Source organism: Tachysurus vachellii, chromosome 2 (assembly GCF_030014155.1).
Source record: "Tachysurus vachellii isolate PV-2020 chromosome 2, HZAU_Pvac_v1, whole genome shotgun sequence".
NCBI classification, from domain to species: domain Eukaryota; kingdom Metazoa; phylum Chordata; class Actinopteri; order Siluriformes; family Bagridae; genus Tachysurus; species Tachysurus vachellii.
Window position 1 is genome coordinate 34,278,257 of NC_083461.1, and position 23,091 is coordinate 34,301,347.

The following is a 23,091-nucleotide window of genomic DNA, read 5'->3' on the forward strand; positions in this document are numbered from 1 at the left end:
TTGGGACATATACTGTAGTATATTCCTTGTTTTTAGTAGAAAAGCTAGACATTGGTCAGACTGTTGTAACAGTCTGGGATGTGGTAGCTCAGTGGTTAAGGTGTTGGGCTACTGATTGGAAGGTTATGGGTTCGAACCCTGGGTCCACCAAGCTGCCACTGCTGGGCCCCGGAGCAAGGCCCTTAACCCTCAGTTGTAAGTCACTCTGGATAAGGGTGTCTGCTAAATGATGTAAGTATTTATTAGATGATCCCTCTGCCAGGTCATGTGATTAACAAATGGCATTGACCTTTTTGAACCAATGTTTAACAATGACAATGCATATTGTGCGATAAATGCAAGTGTGTGTTTTGGGCACTAAATTCACAACCCGATGTAAAGCTTATCAGCTTTCATATCATGTGTACTATCTTTAAGGTTTAAGTACCCCTGTACTCACGACAAATGTAACAGAACTTGGGTAATTAATCTGCAATGCATGTGTATGTGAATGCTTTATACTCTGTCCAAGATATATTCTGTACTGTCAGTGTGTATCCTGTCTATAGTCATGTAAGCCTAAGCTTAAGTGTGTGAGGTGACGTGCATGTCCAGGCATGTCTGGAGAAAAGAAACCTTGTGTACAACAGCTTAATTAGGCAGGAAATGTTACCTAATGTGCACCACATATTCTTTGCCATCATTGACCTGTCCTTCGGTATTAATGCTATGAATCTCCTCTTCTTGGCTGCATGAAAAATCATACTGCAAAAAGAAGACAAATGAACAATTACACATAGAAACTGAAGCATAAATTTTAAGATGCTCATAAAAATTGTACCCCATTATTTTACAGTACTAATTTGAATCTGAAATTTTCATTAATCCTACATGAAGGGATACGTTTGGAGCAGGAACAAGGGGATCAAATAAGTGATGATGATGATGATGATGATGATGATGATGGTGACGATAGACTCTGATACAGAATACCTAATTAAAACCTGACTTCCATGATATCCCAAATTCCGATTCTCAAGTTAAACCTCTGCTCACACACCATACAGAACACATCAGACAGACACATTATAAATGACAAAACTTATAAAACGTTTACCTTTAAACTTCCATTGTTAAGGTAGAGCTTGATAAAAAAGAAGCCAGCTCCTTGGTCGACATACAGGAGTGTTCCATTCACTGAGCGAGTCTGAAACCTTACTGTGATATTACTCACAGCACTGAGATTAATGCCCTCAAACTCCAGGAATGAAGTGCCAGAATATCTCCCATAGGTGATATCTAGAGAAAGCCAGAGAAATGAAAAAGAATTGTGAGAAGTAGTGGAGAAATCTGTGCTTTTGTAAAACACACCAAATCACTACATAGCCAACATATAATTGTGTGATTTTATTGTGCTACAATTTTCCTGCTTCTCGTATCAGAACTGAAAATTGGATTACATTCTGAAATTGAAAATGCTAAGATGCGACCCTGAAAGATGTTATTAAAAAAAAACAAAAAAAACAATAACGTCAAACAAAGTAAGCAGAAATCATGCTTTAAAACATGAGATTAGACATGAGGAAGATCTGACCTTTTTTTGTACAAAGTAATACAATATCATCAGCTTGATTACATTCGAATGGTGAAGAAGAAATATAGCAGAATCTGGAATATTAAAAATTCAAGATATTAAAGATATTTTGTTTTAAATATTTGCTTACAATCGTTGGACCCTGCTATATATTAACTAATGTGCAAGCACTTTTTGCTGGTTAGTTCATGAAAGCACATTTCCTACCTGAATACTCAACATTTCCTTTCCCTCACAACATCAGTAAAGCTTGAAAGCATTTGGCTTCCATTCTCAAGGCCTTCCATTAGCACTGTGACTCATAGAGTAGCTCTTTGCTTTACTCCAAAGTACTTCTAAATAGGATTTATCCTAGTAGTGGACCGATGAATAGATATTCACTAGAATTTAAACACGCTTTTAAAATCCTCCGTTGGTGTCCTAACTATGTCCACTTAACGTATTCAAGCATGCACAATAATAAGTAGTTTCACATCTCAAAAAATTTAGAAGAATGAAACCTTACTCAATATCTCAATAGAATTCTATATTATGTATATAACATGTACATTTAATGAACAAGTGGGCATGAAAGCAACAGAATAAAAATGAGATGAGTGTTGAAGAGATATCTGGCCACAATGCTTCTGATATAGGTATTCTTTTTTTTTTTTTTGTTAGAAGTGTACGTGAGCTAACATTACTACAACTAGAAAGTTCTATTTATCTCGCAGTGTTTATCTAGAGTGGTTATCATTTTACAAGCTGAAAACATTAACAATTACCTCATAGATTTATACTGTATGTTCTTGCATAAACTCAACCTTTACGTCAGAACTATGTAGATACCTCTCAAGAGTCTCAAGAGAGCTAAACATAACCGATAATTAAATCTAAAGACAAACTTAAAGGGTCCCTCTCAGCTGCTCTGAGGTCTGTTGAGAGCCAGTTAGCTGTCACAACCTGGGATGGAAGGAGACAGACCCGTATGCAGGATAGCTTCAAATGAAAGGGGTTTAATAAATGAAGAAGACAAAGACAGAATGACGATAACCAAAACAATACAAATGACGACATTTAACAGGGACTAGACATGACGAGGGGTAAACGTAACTAATGAATCCGCGCTGCCATCGGCAACGCGGCTCACATTTATACAGGGGACAATAATGACACAATGAGGAGCAGGTATGGTGACGAGGAGGAGCAGACGAAGGCGGGGCAGACACGTGACGAGGAACGACAACAAATGCACATGGCCAAAAAAGTCCGGGCTGAGTCCTGACATTAGCACTGTCTTGAAAAAAAATCAAGTTTTTTTCAGAAACCACCAATTTTCAGAAACCACAGCTAGTTATGGCCATGGTTGAGAAATGGCTGGAGCATAACCGTATAGGACCGGTCTGAAGCAACACTATTAAAAGACCCAACAGATCTAATGCCCTGACCAGAAATTTGCAGACCAAAAGGACAAGAAATGACCAGATTGGAAATCCTTTGATCCAGGAATTGAAAAACAACTAGACGGACACATTCTCTACTTCCTCCACCTTCCTGTTAGCTGCTTACAGCAGCAATGATTATGGAAAATTTCCCCTTGGCAACCAAGTCATTCATTAATTTGAGATCCTTGTTTGGACATATGTGAAGCTTTGATGCAGTCCACATCAACTGGCAGCAGGCACAGTCATGCCTCGTTAGCATGGGAAAGCCTTTTCCCCAGACTCCACTTTTGTCAATAAGTTGTATTGAGAAGCTCGGGTTAATAGCTTTTTCAGGGGTACTTCAGTTTTGAAACTTGCCCCCGAATAGCTGTATGTAAGTGGTCAGTATGGACAGATGATTTCTCATCCCGGTTTTTCATATGGTACAAATAGGTACCTGTGGAACCTGAAATACCACATAAAATAACGTGAAGGTAGAAATCTGAACAACTGAAAAAAAGGAGAGAAAATACAACAAACTTCATCTCTGTCTTCTCCAAGATTTGTCAAATGTTGAAATGACAACAGACAGCTTGATTACTCTCTACCCTAGGAAAAGAACTGTCATTATTTTATTACACACTCTACAAAATGTTATTTCCTACATCATCCAGACTTCTTTGTGCTGCTTCAGCTCGGGGGCTTTCAGCTCTGCACAGACACGGTCACGCCTCCATGTTAACCAAAGCATGAAGGACTACTGAATTCTCATCACTTGCTTTTCACTTTTCTTCAAAATCAGCAAATATCTTTACTCTGAGTCAATCAATTTAACCATAAAGGGTGTGAAGGAAACAGTCCGGACTACACTTTAAACCACGGAAAGCGAATAGATTCTGCCGATCATCTACGTTACCAATGAAATGAAACTAAATTTCAATTACACGTACGTTTTACAACAAGTTTGAACGTACGTATCAACAAGATCCGGTTTTCCTGAACTTTCCGTGGGTCATTGCCAGGCAGACTCTATTGACAGAAATATTACTGCTACCACAAGAAACTCTATCTTGAAGTATAATCTGTAATAATTTGACATTTTCCTATGAATGTAAAAATGCAAGTATGGTCTAAAGTATTTTTTTCATTAAACACCCAATGATAGACTTCGGAGCTCAGGAATGGTACAACACATTCTAGTGTTTATAAATATGCGACCGTTCTCCATTAAATGATCCCACGAGTTCCTGCTTTCACTAGAGATTAATCCACATAGAACAGGATGTTTAAAAAAAAAATCCATAAAGACTAGCATGTTCACACAGCTTGAGTTAGTTAGTTGCTTATATGAGCAATTAGTTGCTTATATGAGCAGGAGATATGGGCAATATAGACGAGTAACGTTACATTAAGAGGCCATGCCATTAAAGTCTGTGGTTTTGAAAGCCTCATAATTCACTGTAATGAGATACAGATTGAGGCATTTGAAACCCTGTTGAATAATTCAAATATAGTTATCCTACTAAAGTAATGCGTATCTCGTAACATGCCATCTACACACACAACTTCATGACCTTAATTAAGTGTCATGGGGCCAAATGAAACAGTAGATTCAACTAACTGTTAGCAAACAATACCACATTTCAACTTACTGTATTGTATGTCTTACAGTAACTTCAAGCTTTCTGCTGCCGTAAAAAAAAAAAAATCTACTGAATCAAGTGCTATTTCAAAAATAGTGATTAATGTGATGCAGATATTAATGTAATAATTACAATTACACCTATTTATAAGATAATGTAATGACAGTATCACAGACTGCTACATTGCTTGGTGTAATGTTCGCAGACGTGTGCCGCCCTAAGACGGGGATCGAACCCGATCCCGTAGGCTCGACCGCCCACAACAGCAAATCAATTCCAAATGCATGATGTCAGTGCGTGCACCATTTCATTCGCAAAAACAGGAACGAAACTTACATCTAACGTAACAATCAAAACATAACCTGATGGAAACTTCTGGATTGCCCTCAAAATTTACACACAAAAAAATAAATAAATAAAAAAAAGGGGAGTAAATTAATCAGACCATATATAAAAAATGTCCATGGCTGGGTGATAAACCAGAACCAGGCCCTTATGAGCATATAGTGTATAGTCTGTACATCAAATAAATAAAGTGTATGTGCAGTGAATGTGCAGTGACACTAAAATTAAATGTGTAGGTGCTGGGTATTTAAAATCAGTAGACAATCACTATCTTCTCCAGTGTCCAGTGTCTAACCCTAAGTGTTTAACCCTAAGAAATCAAACATTTCTCATTATTGTCCAATATTACAAAAATATAGATTACTCAGCTGGGAAAACATGGTAAAATTCTCAAATCTATGTCTTGTTTATAATTATTATTATAATTATATATTCATGGTTTATCATCACCTCCCCTCCATCAGTTTGTCAACATCCGAACAGCTGATCATCGTAGAACCAGAGGTGCAGTGATGGGAGATTGCATCATTCCCTTTAGGAAAAGTGTATTAGGCCAAACCGCTTTTTTCTGTTCGAGCTGCTACTCAGTGGAACCTTAAACCCCTATAAACATCAGAAACCTGAACACGTATAGTACAGTACATTTAAGATCCAGTTAAAGAAGTGGTTCGTTATTAACCAGAGCTGTCAACATTAGTTTAGTTTTTGACCTGCTCGTGTTGCCCCCTGATGGTTTTTTGTTTATTGTGTGTGTGTGTTCATGTATTTGTCTGATGTTTGTTTGATTGCTGGCGTCTTTCGTTTCTAATTTACATCATAGCTAATACTTACAGTAGTACTTTTATTAAATGTATTGTAGCTTTATTGTTATTTCAATATGTACTTTTATTTACTTTTATCTTTTTTTAGGGTGACTATTACCATCTGTCTAGGGACTACAGGTGAAAAATAGCCATCTGGCTAACTCTGGCGTATTGACAGAAATGTTTATTAATATGCATTGTCCCTGTAATAAATAAATAAATAATAATAATAATAAAAAGAAATAACAGTTTGCAAGAATGACTTTTTGTACTTTTCTCTGTTAAAATGCAGCTGCTGTGTGTCATGGACGACATGCTAACTCAGACGATTAGAGAAAAGGTTATTGTATAAATCGAACCTATATAGATTATATATACTTAGGTTTGTAGGAGATCTCTAACCATTTGTAAACCTGTATGTAAACGTACTTATATTTCATATTGCACAGCTTTGGAGAATGGTCCTTAGGTTTTCACCACCTGGTGATTATGGTGATGTGGTTATGGTGACGTGATAATAAAGTCATTTTTTGATTTGGTAAAGCCAAAGAGAACTTAGTCTCAATTTTGACACTGCAGTCTGGTGACATTAAAATTCAGATTCATACAGATAGCTATATCACTGTCACATCAGAAACAGATTGGCATGGCTATTCAATTAAGATATAGAAGAATGAGAAACCTTTATTTGTCAAATGTTTTAAAAATCATATTCTTCCTTTTGAGATTAAGAAGTTCTATAATAAGATCTACTTTGTATTGTATTACACTACATCCTCACTGCTTAATCATTATTGGGCTGTTCTACAATACAAACACCTTCAGAAGCCTGAAAGAAACACCTGATCCACTGCCGAGATGCAGATTCGCAGCCAAGCTACACCTCATTAATACTGCTCATGAATATGCAACGATTCTGGTGACCTTAGCATGACACTGTGTTTCATGAATCCAGGGCCATGAAATAATGCACCTTAAGGCTATTAAAGCCACAGAACAATTAGGCAGCAAGAGCGCAAACATACTCAAAGCATAAAGTCTGTTTATTACACAGTGTAATCTAATTATCAATATTCCAAAATGTCCAGAAGCAAATGCAAAAGAAGGTTTGGGTAAATTTGCATGACTGCTAAATCAAAAAGCTTGATAACTGAAGTAGACCATTGTGGTTGTTTAGTATAAAACTCAGAACAGATGTACTCTCTCTCGCTTTTGTTCTCTAAGCTTACTGGTGTGTCATTTCATCTCCAGACCTCATTGGAGGCAGTTGATTACAAGGTTCTGTTTGTACAGGACTGTGGTGATCCTGTCAGGAAGAGTTCCTGTATTATGGTTCACCTGTAAGCTGTTTTTGATTTTCTTCAGACTCCGCCAGACAAAGTTTGAATATTATTGAATATTGTATAAAGATTTTTTTTTACTTGTGTTTGTTTGTTTGTTTATTTATTTATTTATTTATTTATTTATTTATTTTATGACAGAACTTTTTAGAAAGGAGTTTTCAAAACCCTTCCCCCTCGACCGAACCGCTTTAGTTTGCTTCAGAAGTACCTCCTACCTTCCAAGTATGAATAGTGACACAGCCATCCTGGCCTTGATACCTTCAACAACCTGTATTTCAACAGACTGTGATTTGAAAGATGAAGACGTGAGCTATCTATCTTTTCTCACTCGCTGAAATGGCTTTAGTGCCTGGCATGTTGAATTGGAGCTGAAGGCGATAGCACAAAGAGCAAGTGAAGGTTTTAACTGAGTGCCTTGTGAAACTATTCTTAGCGCTATCTAGGCTCTGGGTGTTTTTAGAGAGCGACCTAGATAGACACACTTAAGAGCCCTTGTTAGTTGTTTTTGCCATGGTATTGGCATTTATCTTGTGCTGAAGTTGCCATTAATAGAGAATGCATGGGCATTTGTTTCTGCTGTTATTAATTACTGCATGCTAAACGACAAGAGAGGAAGATTAAACGCATGGAGAGCAGGCTGACCACAAGGCTAATGAACTGAATAGTGGTGGGATAATAATCAGCCTGGGCAACAGTCCTATGTTTTCTTGTTAGTAGCTGGACAATATGCTGTCCTCATTAAAGGAGACAAAACCGGTACTGTCCATGGTGCTAGCACTGCATTCGGTGCTAATACCTCGTCTGTAGTAGAGACTCGGTTGTGCTGCACTGAGTATACAGGGTGGGAGAGGATGAAAGGAACACTCAGAGACAATAGCATGTAGCAGGTGCAGCAAGAAGAATCTCATTACAGATTCGAATCTTTAGGCTGCACAGTGCTAAAGCATGACAGCTGCATTAAAAAAAGCAAGGGAAAGAGAGCACAGGTCGCTGCCTGGGAAAGTAGTGAAAGCTGTTGTAAAGGGCTGTCTTCTGTCCTTCAGATGCAGCCGCATTTAAAAGGACAAGTTCATTTCAGAATCCATTATTGATGAGTGGTTTGGTCAGCTTGCCTCACATTTCTGTCAATAAACTTCCTTGAGCTTTATCAGGGACAAAATCATGACCTCAATATCATGCAGTCCAGTCGAATGGAACTGCCATAGATGTCTGCTGGCGGAGAATGTGTGTGGACAGCTCAGCGTCCTCTGCATATTGACTTTTCTACATCCGTCATGCATTGATTTCTATCGAGAGAATATTCAGATAATGAAGCGCTCCCTTCCTCGGGGCACGGACTTCATTCTAATGCATGTTTATCTTTCACTGTTTGACGACATTTCATTTCGGAAGACACAAAAAAACCTTTTACTCACATTATTTACATTTCAGAATAATAGAACTATATTTTCTTTTAGCTTCAGTTACTGCATGTCATCTAGTTGGAGATCTTCAGATTTATACAACAGAACCCAGAACCCAGCAAAAGCATAAGCTTGAGCATAATCAAAGCACAAAGCAACATTTTACCTTTAAAATCAATGTGAATATGTTCATGGATATTTACAAGTTCTGACTTTAAGGCTAAAGGTTTGTTTGTGTAAATGCCAGAAACCAATTAGCACATTTTAAAATAAATGTACAAACACATCTATGGTCCCAGTGAATATGCCCTTTAGATTAGTAAGATACAGTCTGACAGCTATTTATTTTTAGTTTAGCCCCGTAAAGCCTGACATATGATATGTCAGAAAACATATCGATATTGACAGAAAATTCTATTCTTCATGAATTGTGAAGTCTTTGCTGGGCCAAAATACAAGCACATTTGGTTTGATAAACATTTACACATTTATGTACATGTATGTGTAAATGTGGATCATATTTGATACATCAGACGTTTCTGGCAAATTACTGACCACAATAATATTTATTTTAGAACAAAACAAAGTCTTTTTATTGACTTTGGAACTAATACAATATATTTGATAAACAATTTGTTTTAGTTCTTTTTTGTTTGGTTGTTTTTTCAAACACAAGCCTATTTATTTCAGCGTGTGGAAGGCGGAAAACTTATAGATTCATATCATTTAGATGATTATAATCATTTAATTGTGTTACTGAAAATTGATGATAATACAAGGTTACATGTAAAAAAATTACATATAAATATATATGATCAATATGATCATATGATCAATTAAAATGTATTTTAAAAAGACTTTTTAATTTGTAATTTGAAGTTAACTTAAAATTTAATTAAAGTTTATGTAAATAATAAAAACTTTGTATTTGGCATTGTAGCAGGAATACTGGAAGAGGGTTCAATTTTTAACTTAAATTTAATTTTAACACACTTAAAATTTAGAAAAGTGAACTGCCAGGACTCAACATGTCCTGATGGAGGCTGTAACCCTGGAAGACGGCTTGGTGAACAGAGCCTGAGAGTACAGAGAGTACCGATCCATATTGCACAATCCTGAGGGATCGTCCAGGGAACATACATCCAACATCTGGGGGGCATTCTGGGGGCGTTCTCTCAGGCTGTTGGGCATACAGTAGGAGATCTTCTCCATAAGATCTCATCGGACAGGTGTGATGATCAGAGATGGGGGAAGGATGAGTTCGAAAGTCTGTGGTTGATGCAGTATTCATAGTGCTCCCTGGTGGTGTGGAATGCCGATTTCCATTCATTCCCTTTTTTGTTGCGGACAAGATTGTTCGTGCTGCTTAGGTTGAGCTTTGGGGAATGGATTCCTCTATCGACAATCTATGGCTCTCAACAGATGTTGTCTAGCCGGGGAGGCTCTGTGTCCCTTGTAAGCAGTGGTGGCAGTGAGGTAACCAGTGTGTTAGTTCCTTAGTCTGCCAAGAGATGTGTGGGTTACAGTATGTGGAACTAACTATTAACTATGGGAACCCCAGGATTACAGAGTTTCTATGGTGAGTTTCTATGTCATGAAGAGAACCTGTTCCTCTACATTTTAACTAGTGATATAACCATCCTGATGGGTTGATTGTCAATGGCTGTGATCTTAGTGGGTTGGCACAGGGCTCTGTTGGGAGCTCTGCTTTATTGGCTGGTTGGTGGTGGATAAGGTTGACCACCAAGCCAGAGTCTAATAACTCCATGGTTAGTGGAGTGAGGTTAGATTAAGCTAGGTATGAGGTACATCAGTGGCCAGTCTATCCCAGCTTGGCTGGTGTTGGAACGTATCATAGGGTATGAGGGGAAAAAGCCATGCCTTCCATCTACTTTGTGTGGTTAGTATACGGAATTTCATGGCGTAATTGGCGGTTGACTCGGGCCCTTGGCATAGTTGAAGGGTATTCAAACACCTTTAATCTGTTGTGTAAAGTAGGCCAATGAAGTTCTTACTTGTGGGTCGTTATCCCAGATGCCCTAACAAGTGCCTTTTCGGCAAGTGCCTACTCATTTGGTAGCGTCATCCGGTTGGTGGTTAAAGTAGATGTCACACTGGTTGAGGAACCTGCAACTCTGGTCTACTGATTCGTTAAACTTTTCCGAGATGGCCATGTGTGCCGGCTTTGATCCTGCAAGAGGGTTGTTTTGGGTCTGCTTTGCAAGGTGGACGTTATTGGCTTGTAGAGAGGCAAGCTGTCCTTGGTATGTCACCAGGATCTTGCTATGGTGTGCTACCATTGCCTGGAGTTAGGCTAAATCCGATGAATTGACAATAGATTTATTAGCTTAGACACAGGCAAACAAATCCAAATCAGAAGGCAAAAATGGTTTAGTGAAAAACAGGCACAGTTTGTAAACCAGAAAAGACAGTCAACAATCAGTCAGCAATGCAAACTAATCCAAATCACAAACATTCAGAACAATGTAGCCATAAAATGTAGGTCATGGTTTGGTAAGGCAATAAACACTAGCAATACATTGTGTTATGGCGGTGTGTGGTGCATGTCATTAAATGTCTATACAATGGAAGCGGCAGGATGACCCAGAATTGGTTAGCATTCGTACGGGGAGCTTCCCTATGGCGGGCCGGTGAGGGAACGTTCGACGGATTACTTACAGTACAATACGCAAAGACAAAAAAAAATATGAATGGACATTTTTGTGGACTCCTAATGGACAATTAGTTTTGGGTATGATATAATGGCCTCTGGATAAAATGGGCTCTTCTACATAATACACAATTTTATTTTTTATCCAGTTACCAAAACATCCAAAGCCCCTAGTCAATAAAATGAAATAAATGATTAAGAAATGGATAAGGTAAGAAATAACAAAAATATAGTTCTGTCTATTCAGCTCCTTAAGAATGGGTTTTGAAACACTGTATTTTTATTTGTTTGTTTGTTCGTTTTTTTGTTTAATTATTAATTTAACATGATCTGTTATACTAATGGATGTATGTTTATGAATTTTTATATCTGGCATCTGCTTAATAGGCTGTTGGCTAGGTCAAACAGATTGTTTGTGTGTGTGTGTGTGTGCGTGTGTGCATGGTAAATTTAATTATTCATTTTTGTCCATTGACGTGTTTGTAATAGTCATAAAGATGAACAGGAATGAGAGGTTGCCAGTTTGTTGTTGTAGCTAAATATCTTTTTGAATTTTTCATAAATTGTATAAATATCTGATGTATTCAGAAAACCAAAGTGATTGAAACAACTTGCAATGACTCTCCTTGGAGATGAGGCCTTAAGATATAATGCTCCATTAACTTTTACAGGTACCAAGACAACTACATGGAATTGTTCAGTGCAGAGCAAAAGTTGAACCCATAAAAGAAGACAATTCTGACATATGAAGCTTTTAAAAGGGAAACAAAAAACACTGAAACCAATTAATCTAAACAATTAAAAGGATTAAAGGATTTCCTGTCTCAGAAGACAGCTTAATACACAGTCCATCAACTGTTACAAAAACCCCAACTAGAAACTCACCCTAACAAAGACTTAAGTCTTTGACAATAGTGCTTTGGTTCCACAGACTGTGGAATCTCTTTGATTCGGCTCATGTCAGCATGGAAAAAATAATTACTTTTGTTCAGTGAAAACATGAAGGACACCGTCTCGGTTCATGGACTGAGACGGAGAACACAATGACGGAACAGAGTAATAGATCAAACGAAGAATGTAATTGATATGTGATAAATACAATCATGTCATTAAAAATTGAGAAATTCAGAACTAAAACCTTTGTACCTGTAGTTTTATTACCATTAGATTCTGTTTATTCTCCAGTTTAATAAAAATGTTCTTCCCTCTGACACAAACTGTAACATCAAACTCTAGATAGAAAACACAACACAGAAATCCAGCCCCAGATGGTAAAGAAAGGGTCGAACATTTATTTATTTACTTTTCTAAGTGATCCGAGTACCGGTACTTCCGGTACCGGGTCTCAAAGTGGCCTTTTTTCCCATAGACTCCCATGATAAACTTTGGAGGTTTATAACTCAGGAAGCTTTCGACTATCTACACCAAACTCGACCAGTTCCTTTAGGGTGATACTCTGAACAAAGGTTTAAATTGGTGTACCGACTGACCTTCCGGTTGTGCTGCAGCCCCGCCCACAAAATATGCAAAATCAAAAAACTTTTTACAACATGGACATGTGACATATCAAAACACTCAGAACAATGAGGGGAACATCCTCACGTGTATTCTGATGACGTCACGTGATGTCATGTGATGTCACGTGAAAATAAAAAATTTGCACATCATGGGCATGTGATATATCAAAACACTCAGCCCAATGAGTGGAATACTCGTCATCCTCAGGAGTATTCTGATGACGTCACATGCCCGTCTCCACTTGCCTCCAAATGTTTTGGCACCCTATCTTTCTGTCCACTTGCCTCCAAAAGTAACACTGACCCTTATGTCCACTCGCCTCCAAAAAGCACCGGCCTTTGCGGATACTTGCCTCGTCAAAGCCAACATCAAAGTTTGTCACGACGAACTTTACAAATCTAGTTACAAGTATGTCCTCTTCTCATGCTTTGCTGTCAGAAAGAACACGAACATGGACAACGCTGTGTTCATTCACATATCTGGATTTTCTTTTACTTTTAATTTGAGATGCTAAAACGTCAATCAGTTGGATAGCTTGCTGGTGAGAAAGGAATTCTGGTCAAGAACAGCGTACAGATTTGTAAAAATGTACAAAAGGTTGATGATAGACATAAATGACTATGAATAAAATGGAACCACTAAGAGCTGCATTTAGAAGAATGAATCTTTTAGTAAGGAAAGTGTACTTTCACATCTGCTACGGTGAAAATTTAGGACTCCTACCTCGAAAACCCAAAATGATCTCATATTTTGATTTGATATATCTCAATTACTTATGACTTGATGTGTCATTCATGTGCAACGTCTCAGTAGTACTGGTACTTCTGATCATTCCAATAGCATTTGAAGGCAGCAAACCTTAAACCCAAAAAGTTTGGCTAAAACCTTGCTAATGCTACAAGCTCTGCAGGCTCACTTCCTATTTAGTATCATCACAATCACCTTTCATAAACATCTACAACCATTACTGGCAACACTGTACCAAAAGAGGCACAATAACACAGTAATCGTCTGCCTACCTGCTGCTTGTTCAGTGTGAGTGAGGAAAACAGCAGGTTCTGAGGTCACATTGGTCTCCACGGCAACACAGCTCGCACTGTTGACGCCGTCCACGCAGGTGAAGCCATCAGGACACGGCCACAGCAAGCAGTCATTATAATTATACTCACAGTTTCTACCCTGTTGGGGGAAAAACTGCTATATCACAGTGTGGAAACTGGAGAAAAGAGATGTAGCCTGTGGTTGATGTGAGAAACATTTGAACAGTAAGATTACTGGAAGTGAAGTCTTTTGTTTACACTATAATATTTATTTATTTATTTATTTATTTTGTTTTTACAGAGCAAGTACTCATCAATACTGATATGAAAATAAATATCCTACATAGCCATCATGGAACGTTGTCTCTATTTACGGCTAAACCGAATGGGTTATGATGAGTTTTATGTTTAAGACGCATAAGCAAGTGTGGGATAAAAAATAAAGCTCGCCGCCCTTTGCATTGCACTTTGACATACAAATAATACGTAGTTAATGCTGAGCATGTATAAGCCTCAGTACTTGCAGAACTGAAGTGCTCTCTCTCTCTCTCTCTCTCTCTCTCTCTCTCCCCCCCCTTCACTCTCATTCCATGGCTCCACGGTCATTAATACCTCTGTGTGAGTGCAATTCATGGCACGTTTTTTTTTGCACATTTCTAATGACCACACTTACTACTCACTAATTCGTTTAGGTCAGATTCCCTCGCATTCGCTATTAAAGCTACTGTTGAAAACCCCTGAACATTTTATCAGTAACATTAATACCATGTATCTACAGTATATTATATATACTATTACAAAAAAAAAACAGCATGAGAATAAAATATAGAGTTTGGGTTTGATTATTTGCCTGTGAAAAGATAAATTTCATTAAAAAAAAAAACATTTGTGCTGACCCCAATGATTTTTAGAAAATAGCTTCCCTTACTGTTGATTTGCTGTAAGATAAAAACAAACAACTAGACACTACAATATTGGAAAAGCAAAAAAAAGAGTGCAGCAGAAAAAAAAAACCTGCTGTTTCTCTGGTCGTTCTATGCATGAGAAAGAAAGAGGAACACATAGAGGAAGAAGGAAAGGAGGGGGGTAGGAAGATGAGGAGGTAGAGGAGGAGGAGGAGGAGGCAACCCACCACAAATCCCGGCTGACAGAAACAGGAGTAGCCGTGGCCTGGTTCGTTCTGGATGCACATCCCCTGGTTGCATGGCTGCGGCAGGCACTCATTAATGTCATCCTCACAGCGAAGGCCTGTCCAACCTGCCAGAAATAAGGATTAAAAAAAAAAACATACATACACACACATTGCAGATGGTAAGACTACACCAGTCAACTTCCTCCTCCCTTATCTTATCCTTCTTTTTAAAACTCAGAAATGAATATCAATCGTGCTCTTCCACACTGATTTGCTTTAGCTCCTTTCACTGGTTTTGCTCGCACACACCCACAACGTAGTTGGGAGAGAGCGGCTGAACATGTTTCAGTATTCTTGCAGTGTTATGTGACTTACTTGAATAGGAAATCAAGTAAGGAGCTCACCGGGTCGGCAGTGGCACAGGTACCCATTGATGAGGTCTTGGCAGATGCCGCCGTGTAAGCAAGGCTTTGAGCAGCACTCGTTCACATCCAGCTCACAGAAATCCCCAGCAAAACCCGCTTGACATCTAAAACATAAAGAGATGCTACCATTAAATCAGAAAAAGTTTGACGTTTGTAAGCTTATTCTGAAGGAAGAGAAAACATGGAAGCAAAGAAACATGAAAACACTTGTCTCGGATGACATGCAGTACGAGCTGAGACCCTTCTCATTAGTGACAGGTTTGTCAGATCATATCATGAGATAAAGATCTCATAAACCTTAATGAACAAAGTTAGTCCCAATCTTTATAATGCATTCAAAACGATAAAGCAATTCCTCGTATCTCCAAAACCGTTATTTGTCAGGAAATTAAAAAAACGCCGTACCTTATCTGCAGTGCACAGGGTTTAGTCCGCGTTGCAGTGGATTGTCTTGTGCTAAATTCCTGTCCTCAGACGAGCACCAGAACTAGCGGGGGTCAAGATTTTTTTTTCTTTGAGCCCAGTGTTTTGAAGACATTTACCTCAGAAGACGTGTTGATTCGTTGCGACTCTTCTCGAGGAGAAATATGCCGTGAAGCTCTCCCGCGGAGTGAGGAAGAGGTGGACAGTTGAAGTGTCCAATGGAGTTATGACATTTGCGCTCAAGCTATTTTCAAGACTTTAGATTGGTTAATAACTTGTAAAAATAACAGACCCACGTGGGGACTGAACAATAGCATCGACATGTGAAAAAATATGAAATTGACCAAATTTGGACATACGAGGTTTCCGCCCGACAGCGACGAATTGTTCCTGAACTGATTAAAATAAACTATTCAAACTCATGATCTCCTGATGATATGTTGAACAACACTTCTGTTTTAAACACGACCTAACATTTAAACAGTGGTTTAATTTGAGATAAACTTGCTTTAAACATAACTGCTTTTGTGCCTCTGGCAAAAAAATATAGCTCATTGCTATTTAAGCTTTACACAGTGAGTCTAGCGAACACGATTTATGATCAACCAAAAAATTTGCAGCTTTTTCATGTTGGGCTACCAAAGCCTGGAATATTTTTATATTAGTTTATTTGATTTGTTGAGCACATTTGGTTACACAAATGTGAAATCAACTAACAAATGAGAAGAGAATCAAAGCTGGTTATAAAACTCAGATCTTCTATAAGAACCGCTGCTGTATGATACATATTTGAAGTAGCTACTACGTTTACATTGCACAATACTCCATAATTTATCAGAGAACATAACATATTCACTGAAGCATCTGGACGCTCTAAAGTGTCAGAACACAAGCATCAACAACATTTACTGTGCCACGTGTCATCAAGACAAACTTAACGCCTAGGCAGAAATAAATACTCCACTACAAAACTGCATCAAATTTAGAGGTTGATACAGTACGTGTGTGTCAATACAACATTAACGTGTGATCCAAACCACATTAACACTAATAAGAATGTCATCAAGCTTGCACTGAGGAATAGTAAATGACCTGCTCTGCATATCCTATTTTTTATTTCCATTATTTTTATTTGTACAAGGCACACACACACACACACACACACACACACACACACACACACAGTGCAAAAAGCCAAATATCTCCAGAAGTGATCAAATCTAATACCTTTTCTCAACTACCCTGAGGGCTCTGACAACAGTTGCTAGGTAATCATAACTAAAAGTAGCACGTATAGTTTTAAATGTGTGCACGGAAAGTTGTGCAAGGACATGAAACTGAAGCTTGGACAACTAACCCAGTGCTACTGTACAGTAGGTTGTATAATAGTAATCAGGTGTGAAACTGTGCATCACAAAATTAGGCCTTCAAGAATAAGAATTTGATGAATGCTAATACACGAGTTCACAGAAAGTCAAAGTTGAGAATTTAAAACCCGAGTCAAATCGAGTCAATAATCAGATGATGAGTTTCATATTTTCACATCATTCAGATCCTTAAGCTGCGTCCCAAATAATGTACTACACACTGTGCACTATGTACTATACTGCCTAGTTTTTTTCAGATTTTAAAAGAATTGTATTGTCTTAAAACGGAACATTATTCTTTTTTTATTTTTATATTTTTTTACAAAGAAGAAGAATAAGGCATATTCCTGTCGATGGCAAATGTCATCAAAAAGACACACAAAGTGTTGCTGCTAACTTTAACAGAACACTTACTCACTTACGCATTTTCTACCGCTTATCCGAGCTACCTCGGGTCACGGGGAGCCTGTGCCTATCTCAGGTGTCATCGGGCATCAAGGCAGGATACACCCTGGATAGAGTGCCAACCCATCGCAGGGCACACACACACACTCTCATTCACTCACGCAATCACACACTACGGACAATTTTCCAGAGATGCCAATCAACCTACCATGCATGTCTTTGGACCGGGGGAGGAAACCGGAGTACCCGGAGGAAACCCCCGAGGCACGGGGAGAACATGCAAACTCCACACACACAAGGCGGAGGCGGGAATCGAACCCCCAACCCTGGAGGTGTGAGGCGAACGTGCTAACCACTAAGCCACCGCGCCCCCCCTTAACAGAACACAATAAATGTAAAAATGTTAAAACATAAATGTGACTGTATAAATTTAAAAGACATTTCTAAGATGTTTTATCCACCAGAGTGTGATTTGGCTTGTGTGAAATTACTTTTTCTGCTACGTGAGCAACGTTTTGAGTTTTGAGTGCATGAAGTATTCAGCATTTGATTTTTTCAGTTAATAAGGGTATGATGTGTATTTGAAGTGCACTACTACTGCTATTTTCAGCGTGAACACACTGCTCAAGCTATTTATACTACAAAATGCTATGTCGCAGTTCCTGTGGTGTTGCACAAAACCAAAATGTCCAATCAAAAACTGATTGCTCTTTTATTATCTGATCCAACTTGGGATAGCAACCAAATGAGGGCTGTAACACAATCAAAGCAGAAGCCATTACCCTGTGTGCCATTTCAAATGAAAGTAAATACCAAGAATGACAGAGAGTATTTGGTTTCAATTTAAGTCAAATCAATCCACTGAAACCTCATATGGACAAACAAGCAACCCCCTGTCTGTTGTCTGTTAGTGGATCTGCTTTCCTCATAGAGCAGTAATTGGAAAATAGTGTTTGGTTAATTTGTAGGTCTGGGCTCAGGGTGGAGTAAATCAATCCTTAAGGATAGTGTGTTATGTATAAAAGGTCATAATGAGCGAGGATGAGGTTTTATGCCGCACACACCGTAGCCTCGTTTTACTCAGACAATTACACGGCAGCAGCTGCTTCATGATCATCGCTCTGACAACCTAGCAGACCTTTAATTGGAGAGAAAACAGACTGGTATATGCTCTCTTCCATAAGGACCAGAATTAAGTCATGATTGAATATGAGTGGGGCTGAAAGCATATGTAACCTGTGACATTAGGTGGAGAAATTATGCTCTTGTATAAAGCAGTGATTTGAAGGCTTTACCTGCATGTAAAACTGTACCCAGGGCCATCCAGACAAGTTCCACCGTTAAAACATTGAGAGGAATTCACAGGCATATCCAGGCACGCATCCAAGTCGACTTCACATTGTGTCCCGCTGTAGCCTCTGGCGCATATACAGGCATATTTGTCTACGAGGTCCACGCAGAAGCCAGCATTCAAACAAGGTTGAGACTCACACTCCTGAAAACAACGTACACGTGATAAGAATTGAGATGCTACAGTACAATTATATTCTTAGATTTGATGTGAGGTATTTTCATGCTAATAAATATAATGTGATACTAAATTTTGCCCCAAAAAAGGCTAAAGTACTTACAAATCCCCCAGTAACTGATATCTAAAGAATAAACATTGTTATTTAGAAATAATCAATCAAGTTACCAAGCAAATGATTGTCCATGTTATTCACAGAAATATTAACATCACTGCAATTTGCCAACAATTATATGTAAAAATATATAAACAAATGACACATTGTCATTGTCAACACTGGTGAACATGTTCACAATGACAATGGCACATTGTCATTGTCAACACTGGTGAACATGTTGAGGCCCAATTCATTCCTGTTATCAGTTACATCAGCTAGAAACAGTTGCTTCCTCACCAGCCTCTTTTGATCACTAACAAAAACTCCTTTCAAATTACTTATACAGTGAGGTCCATATACTGTATATATGGACACAGACACAATTTTCATACTTTTGGCTATGTACTGTATGCCACCAGAATAAAATGAAAATGAAAAAAACAAAAAAAAAAAAACAAGATGCATTTGAAGAGCACACGTTCAGCTTTAAAATAAAAAGAAAAAAATCAAGTAAATGGTTCAGGAACTGCAACCATTTACTGTATATGCACAGTTGTTGAAAATCCTTTGCAGGTAATGACTGCCTGAAGTCTGGAGCCCATGGACATCACCAGAGACTGGGTTTCCTCCTTTCTGATGCTTAACTGCAGCTGTCTTCAGTTGATGTTTGTTCATGGGTCATTCTGCCTTTAGTTTTGCCTTCAGCAAGTGAAATGAATGTTCAATCGGGTTGAGATCAGGTGATTGACTCGGCCATTGCAAAATATTCCATTTCTTTTCCTTAAAAAACTCCTGGGTTGCTTTTGCAGTGTGTTTTGCGTCATTGTCCATCTGTACTGTGAAATGCCGTCCAATCAACTTTGCTGCATTTGGCTTCATCTGGGCAGACAGTATATTCCTATACTACACTGTCACATCATCAATAAACACCAGTGACCCAGTGCCACTGGAAGCCATGCATGCCCATGCCATTACACTGCCTCCACTATGTTTTACAGATGTAGTTGTATGCTTTGGATCATGAGCTGTTCCAAGTCTTCTCCATACTTTTCTGTTCCCGTCATTCTGCTAAAGGTTGATCTTAGTTTCATCCGTCCAAAGAATGCTTTTCCAGAACTGGTCAGGCTTTTTTAGATGTTTTTTGGCAAAGTCTAATCTGGCCACTACAAGGTTTGCACCTTGTAGTGAATCCTCTGTATTTGCACTCGTGAAGTCTTCTCTTGATTCTAGACTTTGACAAGGTCACGCCTACCTCCTGGAGAGTGTTCTTGACTTGGCTGGATGTTCATTCATTCACTCATTCATTCATTCATTTTCTACCGCTTATCCGAACTACCTCTGGTCACGGGGAGCCTGTGCCTATCTCAGGCGTCATCGGGCATCAATACACCCTGGACAGAGTGCCAACCCATCGCAGGGCACACACACTCTCATTCACTCATGCAATCACACACTACGGACAATTTTCCAGAGATGCCAATCAACCTACCATGCATGTCTTTGGACAGAGGGAGGAAACCGGAGTACCCGGAGGAAACCCCCGAGGCACGGGGAGAACATGCAAACTCCACACACACAAGGTGGAGGCGGGAATCGAACCCCCAACCTTGGAGGTGTGAGGCGAACATGCTAACCACTAAGCCACCGTGCCCCCTGGCTGGATGTTGTGAATGGGTTTTGCTTTACCATAGAGAGGATCCTGCGATCAGCTACTACTGTTGTCTTCCGTGGACGGCCAGGCCTTTTTAAGTTGCTGAGCTCACCGTTGCATCCTTTTTTCTCAGAATGTAACTGTTGATCTGGCCACTGCTAATGTTCCTGCTATCTCTCTGATGGATTTGTTTTGTTTCTGAAGCCTAATGATGGCCTGTTTGACTTGCATGTAGAGCTCCTTTGAACGCATGATGTAAATTCACAGCAACAGATTCCAAGTGCAAATATCAAACTTAGAATCAACTCCAGAACTTTTACCTGCTTAATTGATGAAGAAATAGTGAAGGAATAGCCTATACCTGTCCATGAAACAGCTTTTGATTCAATTTTCCAATTACTTTTGATTCCTTGAAAAACAGCGGGTGGCTACTCTCAAGAGCTGTAATTCCTAAACCCTTCCGCCAATTTGGATTTAAATAACCTCAAGTTAAACCTGAGAGCCTGCACTTTCAGCCCATTTTACCTATACAACTATAGCTTGAATATTCATTCATTCATTTTCTACCGCTTATCCGAACTACCTCGGGTCACGGGGAGCCTGTACCTATCTCAGGCGTCAAGGCAGGATATACCATCACTCACGCAATCACACACTACAGACAATTTTCCAGAGATGCCAATCAACCTACCATGCATGTCTTTGGACCGGGGGAGGAAACCGGAGTACCCGGAGGAAACCCCCGAGGCACGGGGAGAGCATGCAAACTCCACACACATAAGGCGGAGGCGGGAATCGAACCCCCAACCCTGGAGGTGTGAGGCGAACGTGCTAACCACTATAGCTTGAATATGTTTCGGTAAATACCTAGAAAAGATCAAAAATGGTCCCTGTGTCCAAATATATATGGACCTAACTGTATATTGCAAACTCTTCTGTCCTGAAAACGTTTCTGTAGCATAAAAAAACTCTATACTGTAACAAAGTGCTGACACTGGAGACTCCTTCCATAAACCACGCATGTTAAATGAAGTCTGCTTTCACAAAGCTTCACCATCACTGTTTAGAGGGTTAAATAACAACAGTGTTTTCGATTGTTTTTTATTAGTCTTAGATTATGTGCACTTACTGTAGCTACCTGAAGCACTTGTAACGGTTGAAGAACTTAGCTGTTGATATAGGAGTGAAAATGTATGAGAAGGAATGCATTAATATTTATCTGTATTTTAAAACGTCTGACAATCTGAACTGACAATCTAACTGACAATTAGAAAACAATTAGAAGCAATTTCATGTTTTAAACAAGTTAATTAGCATAACTAGCATAACATTTATTTATATAAAATAAAACGATATATATTTGCTAAATTTATACACTTTAATTCAGTAAGCGCCCTGCGATGGGTTGGCACTCCGTCCAGGGTGTATCCTGCCTTGATGCCCGATGACGCCTGAGATAGGCACAGGCTCCCCGTGACCCGAGGTAGTTCGGATAAGCGGTAGAAGATGAATGAATGAATGAATAATTCAGTAAGCATCGCTGTAAAAGTAAATACTGACAGCATACACACTGTTTACTAATTGTATTTTTCACGTCACTTACAGTGATCAGATTACTTACATGCAAATATACCTTTCTCAACAATTTGCGTTTATGCAAATGACTTCATTACCCTGACAACTCCCTGTGATTTAGAGCAGCTGGATTCAATTGCAGCCTCAATTCTAATTAATTTTCCAATATACTAATGAATAAATGGTAGAAAATTCAAGACTTGGGGAAGTACAAGCTATAGAAAGAATCATTAGAGGCAGAAAGCAACAGCTAATGATTTATTCCACAGAAAGCTCCTACAGCCCTCTCAAGAAGCCTATTGTTTAATCTCAAGGGTACATTTAAGCCTGTGGTTAGCTTTAAAATCAATTAGGTATTAGAGTGATCACTTTCTTCCTAATCAGCCATTTGTACTGTGCTTTCATGATACCTCGGTTCCTTACGCTCATTATGAAATGAAGGAAAGCCAATATGTTCTAAAGCTAAAGATGTGTCAAAGAAAGTGCATCGTTAAAGGGGGGGGCACGGTGGCTTAGTGGTTAGCATATTCGCCTCACACCTCCAGGGTTGGGGGTTCGATTCCCGCCTCCGCCTTGTGTGTGTGTGGAGTTTGCATGTTCTCCCCGTGCCTCGGGGATTTCCTCCGGGTACTCCGGTTTCCTCCCCCGGTCCAAAGACATGCATGGTAGGTTGATTGGCATCTCTGGAAAATTGTCCGTAGTGTGTGATTGCGTGAGTGAATGAGAGTGTGTGTGTGCCCTGTGAT

General features: G+C 39.0%; 1 protein-coding gene across 1 annotated transcript in view; it reads right to left on the reverse strand.

Annotated features, from left to right (window-relative positions):
- Positions 1 to 23,091, reverse strand: part of eys (eyes shut homolog) — a 301,631-nt gene that overhangs the window by 107,476 nt on the left and 171,064 nt on the right. Inside the window, 6 exon segments of the mRNA XM_060888558.1 lie at positions 653 to 744; positions 1,097 to 1,278; positions 13,722 to 13,881; positions 14,875 to 14,999; positions 15,279 to 15,403; positions 18,790 to 18,989. Of these exon segments, the coding sequence (XP_060744541.1) occupies positions 653 to 744; positions 1,097 to 1,278; positions 13,722 to 13,881; positions 14,875 to 14,999; positions 15,279 to 15,403; positions 18,790 to 18,989 (884 nt within the window).